Source organism: Microcaecilia unicolor, unplaced genomic scaffold, assembly GCF_901765095.1.
Source record: "Microcaecilia unicolor unplaced genomic scaffold, aMicUni1.1, whole genome shotgun sequence".
NCBI lineage: Eukaryota > Metazoa > Chordata > Amphibia > Gymnophiona > Siphonopidae > Microcaecilia > Microcaecilia unicolor.
Window position 1 is genome coordinate 57,796 of NW_021963153.1, and position 18,752 is coordinate 76,547.

The following is an 18,752-nucleotide window of genomic DNA, read 5'->3' on the forward strand; positions in this document are numbered from 1 at the left end:
ACAGCCTACCTAGGGAAGGAACTGTCTCATAACTACGTTTTCAGTCTGTCCTAGGAAAGGGAGTCTCGGCCTAGGAAGGGGACTCTCTCATATGTACGTTTACAGTCTTCCTAGGAAGGGGAGTCTCTCAAATGTAGTTTATAGCCTGCCTAGGGAGTCTCTCATATGTAGTTTAGACTACGTAGGAAGGGGTGTCTCTCATATGTACGTTTACAGTGTTCCTAGGTAGGGAACTGTCTCATATGTACATTTACAGCCTGCTTAGGGAGGGGAGTCTCTCAAAGGTGAAATTAGATCTTACCTGCTAATTTTCTTTCCTCTAGACCCTCCAGACCGGTCAAGACGCGTGGGTTATGTCCTCCTACCAGCAGAGGGAGACTGAGAAAACACTAAGCTTTTGAAGCCTGTATATATAACCTGTGCAGAACCTCCACTAGCCAGTATAACCCTGACAAAGCAGAGAAACAAAAAACACTAACAACAACTAGCAACCCTGTACGTGGTCACAGTAAACTGCAAAAACAAGAAACATCTTCCGCTTGCTCTTACGGAAACATGTTCCTTTGCCTTTGATAAAACAGTTGGGCTTCTACAGGTGGACTATCAAAGAAGAGCCCCACCTGTCCCGGACTCCTATCACAAAACAGAAATAAACAGTCTGCAATTAGAGAAACAACAATCTACAGCAGCCAAGAATTATCCAACAAACACACCTCCTGGCCTCCAATACAGACAGGGCGGGCTCTTGACCGGTCTGGAGGGTCTAGAGGAAAGAAAATTAGCAGGTAAGATCTAATTTCACCTTCCTCAGCGACCCTCCAGACCGGTCAAGACGCGTGGGACGTACCAGAGCAGTAACTAACTTACGGGAGGGACCTACTAAGGCCAGAGGTCAAAACTGCTGCCCCAAAGCGCACCTCGTCCTTTGCATGCACAGGAATCCTATAATGCTTCACAAAGGAATGCAACGAAAACCAAACCGCAGCCCAACAAATATCTAACAGAGAAATCATACTATTCTCAGCCCACGAGGCTGCCATTCCCCTAGTGGAATGAGCAGACCAGCCCCTAGGCACCACAGGACCCTTCACCAAGTAAGCAGATGCAACCGCCTCCTTCAACCACCGTGCTATGGTCACCTTAGGAGCCGCTGCACCCTTCTTTGGGCCACCATGAAGAACGAACAAACGGTCAGAGGCTCTGAAGTCCTGAGTTCCAGAGAGATAACAACTCAAAACTCTCCTGACATCCAGCTTGGCAATACCACGCTGCTCCGAATCTCCAGCCATATCACCCAACACTGGCAGAGAGATGACCTGATTAACATGGAACTCGGAAACCACCTTGGGCAAAAAAGGAAAGCACCATCCGCAACGAAACCTTTCCCTCAGAAAGGACAAAAATGGTTCCCTACAAGACAAAGCCTGAAGCTCTGAAACACTCCGTGCTGAAGTAATCGCCACCAACAAGACCGTCTTTAAAGATAAATCCTTACAAGATGCCGATACCAGCGGCACAAACGGAGGCCTGATCAAAGCATCCAAAACTAGCTTCAAATCCCACGGAGGCACCATCCGTCACTGAGGTGGACGCAGCAACTTAACACCCTTCAAAAAACGCACTACCTCAAGCTTCCCACGAAAACATGACAAAGCTGCCACCTGAACCTTCAGTGTAGACAAGGCCAGACCCCTATCAACACCATCGTGCAAAAATTCCAAAACTTCCGCCACCGAAGAGCGAAATGGCCGAACTCGATGGTCTTCACACCAGTGCTCAAAGATTCTCCAAACCCGGACATACGCCAAGGAAGTGGATCGTCTACGGCAACTCAACATCGTAGCAAAGCCACTGGACGAAAGCCCCTTCTTCTTCAACTTGTGCCGCTCAAGAGCCAAGCCATAAGCGAAAACCGAGCCGGATCCGGCATGATTATCGGGCCTTGACACAGAACTGATCCCAACAAAGGCAGGGCCGCCGCCCCTGCCAACCGCACCAGGTCTCCGTACCATGGTCGATGCTGCCAATCCGGAGCTACCAGAATCACCCGACCGAAGTGATGTTCGATGCGCTATATTACTCGACCGACTAACAGCCACGGAGGAAACACATACAGTCACTCCCGAGGCCAAGGCAACAGAAGAGCGTCGATTCCCTCCGCTCAAGGGTCTCTTCAGCGACTGGGAAAAAAAAAAAATCTCTGAACTTGCGCATAGCGAGCCGTTGCCCTAAGATCACCGAAAGTCCCCAGACCGACACAACTCACTGGAACACTGACCGAATAAAAGACCACTCTCTGGGATCTAGAGTGTGCCTGCTGAGATAATCTGCATCTATGTGACCTACCCCGGCCACATGCGCTGCCAAGAGAGCCTGAAGATGAGTTCAACTGCGCCGCCAAGGCTCTTCGTCCCCCCTTGACGGTTGACATATGCTACTGCCATGGCATTGTCACAGAGCACTCGGACTGCCTTGTGGCGAACCACCGACGTCAAGGCCTGGAGCGCCACCCGAATGGCCCGAGTTTCCAGCCGGTTGATGGACCACTCTGCTTCTGCCCGAGACCACCGGCCTTGAGCTACCTGACCGAGACAATGTGCCCCCCAACCTTGCAGACTGGCATCCGTGACCATTACCAGCCCCTGTGGGGACTCCAACGGCATTCCTGTTCCCAAATTGCGCGGGTTGAGCCACCAGCGGAGACTGAGACGAGGGGCCACCGACAGCGGACAACACGTTTCCAAGTCCTGCGACAGAGGGGACCAACGACTGAACAGAGCTGACTGTACCTGACGCATGTGCGCCCTGGCCCACGGAACTACCTCTATGGTCGCCGCCATCAGGCCCAGGACCTGACGATAAGTACGGGCCGTCGGCGCCTTCTCTGCAAGGAACCGACAAATCGGACCCTGTAACTTGGAACCAAAAGGCTGCACGAAGGAAAGTGAAGATAAGCTTCCGTCAAATCCAGGGAAGTGAGAAACTCTCCTTTCCGGATCGCACCAGTGACCGACCGCAACGTCTCCATCCGGAAAGAGGGCACCTTGAGTGCCGCATTGACCCTTTTGAGATCTAAAATGGGACGAAAAGTGTCCTCTTTCTTGTGGACCACAAAATAGATCAAATAGCACCCTGAGCGTTGCTGATCTGAAGGAACAGGAACCACGGCTCCCAACGCGAGCAGCCACCGCAGAGTGTCCCTCACTGCTGCCCTCTTGCTCCAAGACCGACAGAGGGATTCCAGAAACACTTCGGGAGAACAGCTTTCGAATTCCAGCGCATATCCGCCTCGAAACACCTTGAGAACCCACTGATCTGACCTGATTTGGGCCCAGCTCTGGTAAAACAGACTCAGCCGAGCCCCAACATGCACCAGAGCCTGAGCTCGCACACCTTCATTGGGAATTGCGGCGTGAATACTAACCTCCTGCGGAAAAGCCACGCCCTCCGCGACGACTCTCACGAAAGAACTGTGCGCGCTGGAAAAACCGACCCCTAGAGGTCCTACTACTATTAAACATTTCTATAGCACTACTAGACTTATACAGCGCTGTCCAAATTAACATGAAAAGACAGTCCCTGCTCAACAGAGCTTACAATCTAAATTGGACAGACAAACAGACAGCTAGGGGTAGGTCCCACTCGATCTGCTCGGCCTATACCGCTGAGCCTCCCTAAACCGTCCCCGAGAGGAACTAGTTCTGGCCCCTGCCTTGAACCGAAAATCTGGAAGCCATAGAACCTTGGTATCACTAAGACCTCACACTAACTTGTCCAAATCTTCTCCAAAGAGCATAGCTCCCTGAAGTGGCAGAGACCCACAACCATAGCCATATTTTTTGTCTGAAGTAGGCAACAAATCATAAAAGCCTCAGACAAAAAGGATGAACCCATGTCCAAGTCGGCTAACTCCTGACCCCCAGAAGAACCAACATCTACCGAATCATCCAGGAGCTTCTCGGCCCAACGAAAACATGCCCGAGCTACCAGACCCCCACACACCGAGGCCTGCAGGGCTAGAGCCGACAAAACAAAACTACGCTTGAGAAAAGATCCCAACTTCCTATCCTGAGGATCACGGAGGGCCGTTCCTCCATCAACCGGGATAGCCGTAGCTATAATTACTGCCGTCACTACTGCATCTACCGTGGGAGCATTAAAGGAATCCCTATCGTCCTGAGGGAGGGGATAAAGCCTCGCCATTGCCTTTGCCACCTTACACGGCAAATCCCATTCCTGACAAATCATCTCCCGGAGATCCTTGTTCATAGGGAAGGATCACGCCTGATGCTGAATGCCCTTCACCAACGGATCCTGGACAGTTTCCCCCAAAGCCACCTCAGGACCAAACTGAAGGGTGGACGACACCTGATCTATGAGTTCTGACAGCTCATCTCTATGGAAAATCCGCACTATTGAAGGATCCTCTCCAGGAATCCACCAATCCTGCTCCTGAGAGCCGTCAATTCCATCTGACTCCCCCAGATCACTAAGCACAGCTTCTGCAGCTACAGGAGAAAAACATTGCCTGTCCTCTGACCACTCTAACCGTGGTCTCTCAGCCAAGACGGAAATAGCCCCCTCTTCCAATTAGGGGGGGGGGGGTCCCGATCTCCAGGCCTAATACCGCGTCCAGACAAAATCTGGAGGAAAGCCCACCATTCCTGGACCGTCATTAGGCCCTTTTGTGCCAAAAACGGAGGCCGCAGGCCCAAAAACAGCTGGCTCCACGGGCCGCGTCAGACTCAAGATGGCGGCTGTTCCCGCCGACACTGTTCCCGCTGACAGCGGCCCTGCCTACGCTCCCGCTGACCCGGAGACTCCCGACACCATCGATCCCTCCGCGGTCAAGTCGGGGGGGTGCCGCAGCCACCTTTATAGGTGCACCCTAAAGCTACAGTGAGCACCCGGCGCCTCTACCCCTCGCCACGAGCACGCGCGACATCGGAGGAGCTGGGCCGCCATAAACCACGAGGGAAGGAAAAAGCTGTTCCGCAAACACGCCAAACCAAAAACTCACTCACACTGCAAAAGCACTGAGGAAAGCGCTGCTCTCTCGTTCCAGCAAGGAATCGAAACCCCCGTTCGGTCCGCTGAAAATAAAGAAATAAATGCCCTTAAAGGCACAGTACTCCAACTCTGGCAGCTGGAAATTGTAAGGCACTCAAGGCTACAATACTGAGAAAGCAGCCGAGGCACAAAGCTGCCAAGCCAACAGGGGGAGGGACCCAAACATAGGTGTAACACCCCAGGGGGAAAAAACTGGGCCCCACCAGACCCAGGGCCCCAAAGCACTTTTTTTTTTTTTTTTACACACACGTACAGGGTACTGCAACAGAATAAAGTTTGGAAGGAAAAAATCCTACGACCCAATGACAAACTACCTCACCAGATTATTGGAGACTGCACAGGCTGTCAACTGCTACCTCTGCTGAGACTGAGAAAATACTGGCTAGTGGAGGTTCTGCACAGGTTATATATACAGGCTTCAAAAGCTTAGTGTTTTCTCAGTCTCCCTCTGCTGGTAGGAGGACATAACCCACGCGTCTTGACCGGTCTGGAGGGTCGCTGAGGAATGTACGTTTACAGTCTTCCTAGGGAGTCTCTCACATGTAGTTTATAGCCTATATAGGAGTCTCTCATATATAGTTTACAGTCTTCCTAAGAAGGGGAGTCCCTCATATGTACGTTTACACTCTCTCTAGAGAAGGGAGTCTCTCCTATACACGTTCAGAGTCTCCTTAGGGAGGGGAATCTCTCATATGTACGCTTACACTCTCTCTAGGGAGGGGAGTCTCTCATATGTACATTTAGACTCTCTATAGGAAGAGAAGTCTCTCATACGCATTTTTACAGTCTCTCAAGGGAGGGGGGTCTCTCATATGTACGTTTAGACTCTCTATAGGAAGAGGAGTCTCTCATATGCATGTCTACAGTCTCTCTAGGGAGGGGAGTCTCATAGGTACGTTTACACTCTCTCTAGGAAGAGTCGTCTCTCATATGTACATTTACAGTCTCTAGGGAGGGGAGTCTCTCATATGTACATTTAGTCTCTCTAGGGAGGGGAGTCTCTCCTATGTACATTTACAGTCTCTCCTATGTACATTTACACTCTCTATAGGAAGAGGAATCTCTCATATGCATGTTTACAGTCTCTCTAGGGAGGGGAGTCTCTCTTATGTATATTCACAGTTTCTTTAGGGAGAGGAGTCTCTCATATGTACGTTTACAGTCTCTCTAGAGAGGGGAGTCTCTCCTATGTACGTTTATAGTCTCTCTAGGGAGGAGAGTCTCTCATATTTACAGTCTCGCTAGAGAGGGGAGTCTCTATGTATGTTCACAGTTTCTTTAGGGAGGGGAGTCTCTCCTGTGTACTGTCAGGATTGCGGGAGGTCAAAATTATTGCTGGACATACTTATATTAATATGAAACCAGCTTGACATAATATTAAAAACCAGCTTCTGACCTCTGAGAACTTCCCCTTCCCCTTCAGGAATCTGAGGATGGCAAAATGGAACAAAAGGTACGCTGATCAAGAGTAATTAAACACAGGGCTAGCAGGCAGCTCAACACCATTTGTTCCATTTTGCCATCCTCAGATTCCTGAAGGGGAGGGGGAAGTTCTCAGAGGTTAAAGCTGGTTTAATATTGTCAAGCTGGTTTCATATTAATATAAGTATTTCCAGCAATAATTCTGACCTCTCGCAATCCTGACATGTACGTTTACAGTCTCTCTAGGGAGGAGAGTCTCTCATGTGCATGTGGAGCAGGGACTGTCCTTCTATGTTAAATTGTACAGCGCTGCGTAACCCTAGTAGTGCTTTAGAAATGTCAAGTAGTAGTAGTAGTTTACAGTCTCTCTAGGGAGGGGAGTCTCTCCTATGTACATTTAGACTCTCTATAGGAAGAGGAGTCTCTCATATGCATTTTTACAGTTTCTCTAGGGAGAGGAGTCTCTATGTATGTTCACAGTTTCTTTAGGGCGGGGAGACTCTCATATGTATGTTTACAGTCTCTCTAGGGAGGAGAGTCTCTCATATGCACGTTTACAGTCTCTGTAGGGAGGGGAGTCTCTCCTATGTACGTTTAGACTATAGGAAGAGAAGTCTCTCATATGCTTGTTTACAGTCTCTCTAGGGAGGGGTCTCTCATATGTACGTTTACAGTCTCTCTAAGGAGGGGAGTCTCTCATGCACGTTTACAGTCTCTCTAGGGAGGGGAGTCTCTCATATGCACGTTTACAGTCTCTCTAGGGAGGGGAGTCTCTCCTATGTACGTTCAGTCTCTCTAGGGAGGGAGTCTCTGATATGAACTTTTACAGTCTCTCTAGGGAGGGGAGTCTCTCCTATGTACGTTCACAGTCTCTCTAGGGAGGGGAGTCTCTCCTATGTACATTTAGACTATAGGAAGAGGAGTCTCTAATATGCTTGTTTACAGTCTCTCTAGGGAGGGGTCTCTCATATGTAAGTTTACAGTCTCTCTAGGGAGGGGTCTCTCATATGTACATTTACAGTCTCTCTAGGGAGGGGAGCCTCTCCTATGCATGTTTACAGTCTCTCTGGGGAGGGGAGTTTCTCATATGCACATTTACAGTCTCTCTAGGGAGGGGAGTCTCTCATGTGTTCGTTCACAGTCTCTCTTAGGAAGAGGAGTGTCTCATATGTACGTTCACAGTCTCTCTAGGGAGGGGAGTCTCTCATGTGTTCATTCAGTCTCTCTTAGGAAGAGGAGTGTCTCCTACGTAAGTCCACAGTCTCTCTAGGGAGGAGAGTGTCTCCTACGTAAGTCCACAGTCTCTCTAGGGAGGAGAGTGTCTCATGTGTTCGTTCACAGTCTCTCTAGGGAGGAGAGTGTCTCCTACATAAGTTCACAGTCTCTCTAGGGAGAGGAGTCTCATGTGTTCGTTCGCAGTCTCTCTAGGGAGGAGAGTGTCTCCTACGTAAGTTCACAGTCTCTCTAGGGAGGAGAGTGTCTCCTACGTAAGTTCACAGTCTCTCTAGGGAGGAGAGTGTCTCATACGTAAGTCCACAGTCTCTCTAGGGAGAGGAGTCTCATGTGTTCGTTCACAGTCTCTCTAGGGAGGAGAGTGTCTCCTACGTAAGTTCACAGTCTCTCTAGGGAGAGAAGTCTCATGTGTTCGTTCGCAGTCTCTCTTAGGGAGAAGAGTGTCTCATACGTAAGTCCACAGTCTCTCTAGGGAGGAGAGTGTCTCCTACGTAAGTCCACAGTCTCTCTAGGGAGGAGAGTGTCTCATACGTAAGTTCACAGTCTCTCTTAGGGAGAAGAGTGTCTCATACGTAAGTCCACAGTCTCTCTAGGGAGGAGAGTGTCTCATGTGTTCGTTCACAGTCTCTCTAGGGAGGAGAGTGTCTCCTACGTAAGTCCACAGTCTCTCTAGGGAGAAGAGTGTCTCATACGTAAGTCCACAGTCTCTCTTAGGAAGAGGAGTATCTCCTACGTAAGTCCACAGTCTCTCTAGGGAGGAGAGTGTCTCCTACGTAAGTCCACAGTCTCTCTAGGGAGGAGAGTGTCTCATACGTAAGTTCACAGTCTCTCTTAGGGAGAAGAGTGTCTCATACGTAAGTCCACAGTCTCTCTAGGGAGGAGAGTGTCTCATGTGTTCGTTCACAGTCTCTCTAGGGAGGAGAGTGTCTCATGTGTTCGTTCACAGTCTCTCTAGGGAGGAGAGTGTCTCATACGTAAGTTCACAGTCTCTCTTAGGGAGAAGAGTGTCTCATACGTAAGTCCACAGTCTCTCTAGGGAGGAGAGTGTCTCATGTGTTCGTTCACAGTCTCTCTAGGGAGGAGAGTGTCTCATACGTAAGTTCACAGTCTCTCTTAGGGAGAAGAGTGTCTCATACGTAAGTCCACAGTCTCTCTAGGGAGGAGAGTGTCTCATGTGTTCGTTCACAGTCTCTCTAGGGAGGAGAGTGTCTCATACGTAAGTTCACAGTCTCTCTTAGGGAGAAGAGTGTCTCATACGTAAGTCCACAGTCTCTCTAGGGAGGAGAGTGTCTCATGTGTTCGTTCACAGTCTCTCTAGGGAGGAGAGTGTCTCATACGTAAGTTCACAGTCTCTCTTAGGGAGAAGAGTGTCTCATACGTAAGTCCACAGTCTCTCTAGGGAGGAGAGTGTCTCATGTGTTCGTTCACAGTCTCTCTAGGGAGGAGAGTGTCTCCTACGTAAGTCCACAGTCTCTCTAGGGAGGAGAGTGTCTCATACGTAAGTTCACAGTCTCTCTTAGGGAGAAGAGTGTCTCATACGTAAGTCCACAGTCTCTCTAGGGAGGAGAGTGTCTCATGTGTTCGTTCACAGTCTCTCTAGGGAGGAGAGTGTCTCATGTGTTCGTTCACACTCTCTAGGGAGGAGAGTGTCTCATACGTAAGTCCACAGTCTCTCTTAGGAAGAGGAGTGTCTCCTACGTAAGTCCACAGTCTCTCTAGGGAGGAGAGTGTCTCCTACGTAAGTCCACAGTCTCTCTAGGGAGGAGAGTGTCTCATACGTAAGTTCACAGTCTCTCTTAGGGAGAAGAGTGTCTCATACGTAAGTCCACAGTCTCTCTAGGGAGGAGAGTGTCTCATGTGTTCGTTCACAGTCTCTCTAGGGAGGAGAGTTTCTCATACGTAAGTTCACACTCTCTCTAGGGAGGAGAGTGTCTCATACGTAAGTCCACAGTCTCTCTTAGGAAGAGGAGTGTCTCCTACGTAAGTCCACAGTCTCTCTAGGGAGGAGAGTGTCTCCTACGTAAGTCCACAGTCTCTCTAGGGAGGAGAGTGTCTCATACGTAAGTTCACAGTCTCTCTTAGGGAGAAGAGTGTCTCATACGTAAGTCCACAGTCTCTCTAGGGAGGAGAGTGTCTCATGTGTTCGTTCACAGTCTCTCTAGGGAGGAGAGTGTCTCATGTGTTCGTTCACAGTCTCTCTAGGGAGGAGAGTGTCTCATACGTAAGTTCACAGTCTCTCTTAGGGAGGAGAGTGTCTCATACGTAAGTCCACAGTCTCTCTTAGGAAGAGGAGTGTCTCCTACGTAAGTCCACAGTCTCTCTTAGGAAGAGGAGTGTCTCATACGTAAGTCCACAGTCTCTCTAGGGAGGAGAGTGTCTCATGTGTTCGTTCACAGTCTCTCTAGGGAGGAGAGTGTCTCATACGTAAGTTCACAGTCTCTCTTAGGGAGAAGAGTGTCTCATACGTAAGTCCACAGTCTCTCTTAGGAAGAGGAGTGTCTCATACGTAAGTCCACAGTCTCTCTAGGGAGGAGAGTGTCTCATGTGTTCGTTCACAGTCTCTCTAGGGAGGAGAGTGTCTCATACGTAAGTTCACAGTCTTAGGGAGAAGAGTGTCTCATACGTAAGTCCACAGTCTCTCTTAGGAAGAGGAGTGTCTCACACGTAAGTCCACAGTCTCTCTTAGGAAGAGGAGTGTCTCATGTGTTCGTTCAGTCTCTCTAGGGAGGAGAGTGTCTCATACGTAAGTTCACAGTCTCTCTTAGGGAGAAGAGTGTCTCATACGTAAGTTCACAGTCTCTCTTAGGGAGAAGAGTGTCTCATACGTAAGTCCACAGTCTCTCTTAGGAAGAGGAGTGTCTCATACGTAAGTCCACAGTCTCTCTAGGGAGGAGAGTGTCTCATGTGTTCGTTCACAGTCTCTCTAGGGAGGAGAGTGTCTCATACGTAAGTTCACAGTCTCTCTTAGGGAGAAGAGTGTCTCATACGTAAGTCCACAGTCTCTCTTAGGAAGAGGAGTGTCTCATACATAAGTCCACAGTCTCTCTAGGGAGGAGAGTGTCTCATGTGTTCGTTCACAGTCTCTCTAGGGAGGAGAGTGTCTCATACGTAAGTCCACAGTCTCTCTTAGGGAGAAGAGTGTCTCATACGTAAGTCCACAGTCTCTCTTAGGAAGAGGAGTGTCTCATACGTAAGTCCACAGTCTCTCTTAGGAAGAGGAGTGTCTCATGTGTTCGTTCACAGTCTCTCTAGGGAGGAGAGTGTCTCCTACGTAAGTTCACAGTCTCTCTTAGGGAGAAGAGTGTCTCATACGTAAGTCCACAGTCTCTCTAGGGAGGAGAGTGTCTCATGTGTTCGTTCACAGTCTCTCTAGGGAGGAGAGTGTCTCCTACGTAAGTCCACAGTCTCTCTAGGGAGGAGAGTGTCTCATACGTAAGTTCACAGTCTCTCTTAGGGAGAAGAGTGTCTCATACGTAAGTCCACAGTCTCTCTGGGTGTAAGAGTGTCTCATACGTAAGTTCACAGTCTCTCTTAGGGAGAAGAGTGTCTCATACGTAAGTCCACAGTCTCTCTAGGGAGGAGAGTGTCTCATACGTAAGTCCACAGTCTCTCTGGGTGTAAGAGTGTCTCATACGTAAGTCCACAGTCTCTCTGGGTGTAAGAGTGTCTCATACGTAAGTTCACAGTCTCTCTTAGGGAGAAGAGTGTCTCATACGTAAGTCCACAGTCTCTCTAGGGAGAGGAGTCTCATGTGTTTGTTCGCAGTCTCTCTAGGGAGAAGAGTGTCTCATACGTAAGTCCACAGTCTCTCTTAGGAAGAGGAGTGTCTCATACGTAAGTCCACAGTCTCTCTGGGTGTAAGAGTGTCTCATACGTAAGTCCACAGTCTCTCTAGGGAGGAGAGTGTCTCCTACGTAAGTTCACAGTCTCTCTAGGGAGGAGAGTGTCTTATGTGTTCGTTCACAGTCTCTCTTAGGGAGAAGAGTGTCTCCTACGTAAGTTCACAGTCTCTCTTAGGAAGAGGAGTGTCTCCTACGTAAGTCCACAGTCTCTCTAGGGAGGAGAGTGTCTCATACGTAAGTCCACAGTCTCTCTAGGGAGGAGAGTGTCTCATGTGTTCGTTTGCAGTCTCTCTAGGGAGGAGAGTGTCTCCTACGTAAGTCCACAGTCTCTCTAGGGAGGAGAGTGTCTCATACGTAAGTTCACAGTCTCTCTTAGGGAGAAGAGTGTCTCATACGTAAGTCCACAGTCTCTCTGGGTGTAAGAGTGTCTCATACGTAAGTTCACAGTCTCTCTTAGGGAGAAGAGTGTCTCATACATAAGTCCACAGTCTCTCTAGGGAGGAGAGTGTCTTATGTGTTCGTTCACAGTCTCTCTAGGGAGGAGAGTGTCTCCTACGTAAGTTCACAGTCTCTCTTAGGGAGAAGAGTGTCTCCTACGTAAGTTCACAGTCTCTCTTAGGAAGAGGAGTGTCTCCTACGTAAGTCCACAGTCTCTCTAGGGAGGAGAGTGTCTCATGTGTTCGTTTGCAGTATCTCTAGGGAGGAGAGTGTCTCATACGTAAGTTCACAGTCTCTCTTAGGGAGAAGAGTGTCTCATACGTAAGTCCACAGTCTCTCTTAGGAAGAGGAGTGTCTCATACGTAAGTCCACAGTCTCTCTTAGGAAGAGGAGTGTCTCATGTGTTCGTTCACAGTCTCTCTAGGGAGGAGAGTGTCTCATACGTAAGTTCACAGTCTCTCTTAGGGAGAAGAGTGTCTCATACGTAAGTCCACAGTCTCTCTTAGGAAGAGGAGTGTCTCATACGTAAGTCCACAGTCTCTCTAGGGAGGAGAGTGTCTCATGTGTTCGTTCACAGTCTCTCTAGGGAGGAGAGTGTCTCATACGTAAGTTCACAGTCTCTCTTAGGAAGAGGAGTGTCTCCTACGTAAGTCCACAGTCTCTCTAGGGAGGAGAGTGTCTCATGTGTTCGTTTGCAGTCTCTCTAGGGAGGAGAGTGTCTCCTACGTAAGTCCACAGTCTCTCTAGGGAGGAGAGTGTCTCATACGTAAGTTCACAGTCTCTCTTAGGGAGAAGAGTGTCTCATACGTAAGTCCACAGTCTCTCTGGGTGTAAGAGTGTCTCATACGTAAGTTCACAGTCTCTCTTAGGGAGAAGAGTGTCTCATACGTAAGTCCACAGTCTCTCTAGGGAGGAGAGTGTCTTATGTGTTCGTTCACAGTCTCTCTAGGGAGGAGAGTGTCTCCTACGTAAGTTCAGTCTCTCTTAGGGAGAAGAGTGTCTCCTACGTAAGTTCACAGTCTCTCTTAGGAAGAGGAGTGTCTCCTACGTAAGTCCACAGTCTCTCTAGGGAGGAGAGTGTCTCATACGTAAGTCCACAGTCTCTCTAGGGAGGAGAGTGTCTCATGTGTTCGTTCACAGTCTCTCTAGGGAGGAGAGTGTCTCATGTGTTCGTTCACAGTCTCTCTAGGGAGGAGAGTGTCTCCTACGTAAGTCCACAGTCTCTCTAGGGAGGAGAGTGTCTCATACGTAAGTTCACAGTCTCTCTTAGGGAGAAGAGTGTCTCATACGTAAGTCCACAGTCTCTCTGGGTGTAAGAGTGTCTCATACGTAAGTCCACAGTCTCTCTAGGGAGGAGAGTGTCTCATACGTAAGTTCACAGTCTCTCTTAGGGAGAAGAGTGTCTCATACGTAAGTCCACAGTCTCTCTGGGTGTAAGAGTGTCTCATACGTAAGTTCACAGTCTCTCTTAGGGAGAAGAGTGTCTCATACGTAAGTCCACAGTCTCTCTAGGGAGGAGAGTGTCTCATACGTAAGTTCACAGTCTCTCTTAGGAAGAGGAGTGTCTCATACGTAAGTCCACAGTCTCTCTTAGGAAGAGGAGTGTCTCCTACGTAAGTCCACAGTCTCTCTGGGTGTAAGAGTGTCTCATACGTAAGTTCACAGTCTCTCTTAGGGAGAAGAGTGTCTCATACGTAAGTCCACAGTCTTTCTAGGGAGGAGAGTGTCTCATACGTAAGTCCACAGTCTCTCTTAGGAAGAGGAGTGTCTCATACGTAAGTCCACAGTCTCTCTAGGGAGGAGAGTGTCTCATACGTAAGTCCACAGTCTCTCTTAGGGAGAAGAGTGTCTCATACGTAAGTCCACAGTCTCTCTGGGTGTAAGAGTGTCTCATACGTAAGTTCACAGTCTCTCTTAGGGAGAAGAGTGTCTCATACGTAAGTCCACAGTCTCTCTAGGGAGGAGAGTGTCTCATACGTAAGTTCACAGTCTCTCTTAGGGAGAAGAGTGTCTCATACGTAAGTCCACAGTCTCTCTGGGTGTAAGAGTGTCTCATACGTAAGTTCACAGTCTCTCTTAGGGAGAAGAGTGTCTCATACGTAAGTCCACAGTCTCTCTAGGGAGGAGAGTGTCTCATACGTAAGTTCACAGTCTCTCTTAGGAAGAGGAGTGTCTCATACGTAAGTCCACAGTCTCTCTTAGGAAGAGGAGTGTCTCCTACGTAAGTCCACAGTCTCTCTGGGTGTAAGAGTGTCTCATACGTAAGTTCACAGTCTCTCTTAGGGAGAAGAGTGTCTCATACGTAAGTCCACAGTCTCTCAAGGGAGGAGAGTGTCTCATACGTAAGTTCACAGTCTCTCTTAGGAAGAGGAGTGTCTCCTACGTAAGTCCACAGTCTCTCTGGGTGTAAGAGTGTCTCATACGTAAGTTCACAGTCTCTCTTAGGGAGAAGAGTGTCTCATACGTAAGTCCACAGTCTCTCTAGGGAGGAGAGTGTCTCATACGTAAGTTCACAGTCTCTCTTAGGAAGAGGAGTGTCTCATACGTAAGTCCACAGTCTCTCTTAGGAAGAGGAGTGTCTCATACGTAAGTCCACAGTCTCTCTTAGGAAGAGGAGTGTCTCCTACGTAAGTCCACAGTCTCTCTAGGGAGAGGAGTCTCATGTGTTTGTTCGCAGTCTCTCTTAGGGAGAAGAGTGTCTCCTACGTAAGTCCACAGTCTCTCTTAGGAAGAGGAGTGTCTCCTACGTAAGTCCACAGTCTCTCTAGGGAGGAGAGTGTCTCATGTGTTCGTTTGCAGTCTCTCTAGGGAGGAGAGTGTCTCATACATAAGTTCACAGTCTCTCTTAGGGAGGAGAGTGTCTCATACGTAAGTCCACAGTCTCTCTTAGGAAGAGGAGTGTCTCATACGTAAGTCCACAGTCTCTCTTAGGAAGAGGAGTGTCTCATACGTAAGTCCACAGTCTCTCTTAGGAAGAGGAGTGTCTCATGTGTTCGTTCACAGTCTCTCTAGGGAGGAGAGTGTCTCCTACGTAAGTTCACAGTCTCTCTTAGGAAGAGGAGTGTCTCATACGTAAGTCCACAGTCTCTCTTAGGAAGAGGAGTGTCTCATACGTAAGTCCACAGTCTCTCTTAGGAAGAGGAGTGTCTCATGTGTTCGTTCACAGTCTCTCTAGGGAGGAGAGTGTCTCCTACGTAAGTTCACAGTCTCTCTTAGGAAGAGGAGTGTCTCATACGTAAGTCCACAGTCTCTCTTAGGAAGAGGAGTGTCTCATGTGTTCGTTCACAGTCTCTCTAGGGAGGAGAGTGTCTCCTATGTAAGTTCACAGTCTCTCTTAGGAAGAGGAGTGTCTCATACGTAAGTCCACAGTCTCTCTTAGGAAGAGGAGTGTCTCATACGTAAGTCCACAGTCTCTCTTAGGAAGAGGAGTGTCTCATGTGTTCGTTCACAGTCTCTCTAGGGAGGAGAGTGTCTCCTACGTAAGTTCACAGTCTCTCTTAGGAAGAGGAGTGTCTCATACGTAAGTCCACAGTCTCTCTTAGGAAGAGGAGTGTCTCATACGTAAGTCCACAGTCTCTCTTAGGAAGAGGAGTGTCTCATGTGTTCGTTCACAGTCTCTCTAGGGAGGAGAGTGTCTCCTACGTAAGTTCACAGTCTCTCTTAGGAAGAGGAGTGTCTCATACGTAAGTCCACAGTCTCTCTTAGGAAGAGGAGTGTCTCATGTGTTCGTTCACAGTCTCTCTAGGGAGGAGAGTGTCTCATACGTAAGTCCACAGTCTCTCTTAGGAAGAGGAGTGTCTCATACGTAAGTCCACAGTCTCTCTTAGGAAGAGGAGTGTCTCATGTGTTCGTTCACAGTCTCTCTAGGGAGGAGAGTGTCTCCTACGTAAGTTCACAGTCTCTCTTAGGAAGAGGAGTGTCTCATACGTAAGTCCACAGTCTCTCTTAGGAAGAGGAGTGTCTCATACGTAAGTCCACAGTCTCTCTTAGGAAGAGGAGTGTCTCATGTGTTCGTTCACAGTCTCTCTAGGGAGGAGAGTGTCTCCTACGTAAGTTCACAGTCTCTCTTAGGAAGAGGAGTGTCTCATACGTAAGTCCACAGTCTCTCTTAGGAAGAGGAGTGTCTCATGTGTTCGTTCACAGTCTCTCTAGGGAGGAGAGTGTCTCCTTACTAAGTTCACAGTCTCTCTAGGGAGGAGAGTGTCTCCTACGTAAGTTCACAGTCTCTCTTAGGAAGAGGAGTGTCTCATACGTAAGTCCACAGTCTCTCTTAGGAAGAGGAGTGTCTCATGTGTTCGTTCACAGTCTCTCTAGGGAGGAGAGTGTCTCATACGTAAGTCCACAGTCTCTCTTAGGAAGAGGAGTGTCTCATACGTAAGTCCACAGTCTCTCTTAGGAAGAGGAGTGTCTCATGTGTTCGTTCACAGTCTCTCTAGGGAGGAGAGTGTCTCCTACGTAAGTTCACAGTCTCTCTTAGGAAGAGGAGTGTCTCATACGTAAGTCCACAGTCTCTCTTAGGAAGAGGAGTGTCTCATACGTAAGTCCACAGTCTCTCTTAGGAAGAGGAGTGTCTCATGTGTTCGTTCACAGTCTCTCTAGGGAGGAGAGTGTCTCCTACGTAAGTTCACAGTCTCTCTTAGGAAGAGGAGTGTCTCATACGTAAGTCCACAGTCTCTCTTAGGAAGAGGAGTGTCTCATGTGTTCGTTCACAGTCTCTCTAGGGAGGAGAGTGTCTCCTACGTAAGTTCACAGTCTCTCTAGGGAGGAGAGTGTCTCCTACGTAAGTTCACAGTCTCTCTTAGGAAGAGGAGTATCTCATACGTAAGTCCACAGTCTCTCTTAGGAAGAGGAGTGTCTCATGTGTTCGTTCACAGTCTCTCTAGGGAGGAGAGTGTCTCCTACGTAAGTTCACAGTCTCTCTTAGGAAGAGGAGTGTCTCATACGTAAGTCCACAGTCTCTCTTAGGAAGAGGAGTGTCTCATACGTAAGTCCACAGTCTCTCTTAGGAAGAGGAGTGTCTCATGTGTTCGTTCACAGTCTCTCTAGGGAGGAGAGTGTCTCCTACGTAAGTTCACAGTCTCTCTTAGGAAGAGGAGTGTCTCATACGTAAGTCCACAGTCTCTCTTAGGAAGAGGAGTGTCTCATGTGTTCGTTCACAGTCTCTCTAGGGAGGAGAGTGTCTCCTACGTAAGTTCACAGTCTCTCTTAGGAAGAGGAGTGTCTCATACGTAAGTCCACAGTCTCTCTTAGGAAGAGGAGTGTCTCATACGTAAGTCCACAGTCTCTCTAGGGAGGAGAGTGTCTCCTACGTAAGTTCACAGTCTCTCTTAGGAAGAGGAGTGTCTCATACGTAAGTCCACAGTCTCTCTTAGGAAGAGGAGTGTCTCATACGTAAGTCCACAGTCTCTCTTAGGAAGAGGAGTGTCTCATGTGTTCGTTCACAGTCTCTCTAGGGAGGAGAGTGTCTCATACGTAAGTCCACAGTCTCTCTAGGGAGAAGAGTCTCATGTGTTCGTTTGCAGTCTCTCTGGGGAGGGGAGTCTCTCCTACGTAAGTCCACAGTCTCTCTGAGTGCTGTAAAAGAGGTCAGTGCTATTCCTTCCTGGCAGTGGTCGGTGTGGGGAGGGGATATTATGCAGGTCGTGGGAAGGGGTGTGGCCCTGATGCTGCTCAATGGTGAAGGCCGTAGCGAGCGTGTCGCCCACCGGTAGGACCCGTCCCCGCGCCCTTCCCTTCTCCTCAGTTTCCAGCGCACTTACCCTCTTGAAACTTAGGCCTGGGCTCAGGCTTCGGCGCCATTTATACCGAGCTCTGCGCCGCGGCTGCAGCCGACCGTCTCCGCATTCTAACCGCCGCCGCGACGCAACGCCACGAACGTGGCTACGTCAACGCGCAGGCCCGCCTATTTCCCTTGCCTGACGCGCTAGTGCGGATGCGCTAAGGCCGAGTAGGTTAGTGGGGGCCAAGGCGGAAGAGGCTGACGAAAAACAGGAGACGGGGTGTTCCTATCTAGTCCATTATACGGCCTGAAGCCAATGGGCGGAGCTTGACGCCATTTTACTTCACCCAAAACAGCGCTAAGGCCGAGTAGGTTAGTGAGGGCCAAGGCGGAAGAGGTTGACGAAAAAACAGGAGACGGGGTGTTCCTATCTAGTCCATTATACGGCCTGAAGCCAATGGGCGGAGCTTGACGCCATTTTACTTCACCCAAAACAATAGCAAAAAGCAAGAAATCAATAGTAAAAGATTAGAAGGACTGCCTATTCCTGGTCCATCTAGAACAAGTCTAAAGCTGTTTCAATTGGATAGGCAAGATGGAGGAGAAAAGGGTTTTTTTTCCTTATTGGGAAGCTTTTTAATTTATTTGAAAGCTTCCATATCTATTTATTTATTTGTTACATTTGTATCCCACATTTTCCCACCTATTTGCAGGCTCAATGTGGCTTACATAGTACCGTAAAGGCATTCGCCAATTTCGGTATGAACAAATAGAAAGTGATATTGTGGTAGAATAAGGTTCATGTGTAACAGACACAATAGGGAATCATAGAGTGGGAGAGATGTGTTGTCCATTACGCTCTTTAGTTTTGATTGTGTTGCAGGGTTCAGGCATTTAAGTTGGATCGGTAGGGTATGCCTTTTTGAATGATTTCCGGAAGTTTAGGTGATCATAAGTTGTTTTCACAGCTTTTGGTAACGCGGTCCATAGTTGTGTGCTTATGTAGGAAAAGCTGGATGCATAGGTTG

General features: G+C 48.8%; 1 protein-coding gene across 1 annotated transcript in view; it reads right to left on the reverse strand.

Annotated features, from left to right (window-relative positions):
• LOC115459017 (mortality factor 4-like protein 1) overlaps nt 1-17,893 on the reverse strand; it is a gene marked incomplete at its 3' end in the record, with an annotated part of 61,606 nt that extends 43,713 nt beyond the window's left edge. The window contains exon 1 of the mRNA XM_030188876.1: nt 17,765-17,893. Coding sequence (XP_030044736.1) covers nt 17,765-17,804 — 40 coding nt within the window. The remainder of the gene's footprint in view (nt 1-17,764) is intronic.
• Nucleotides 17,894-18,752: the final 859 nt, after the last annotated feature.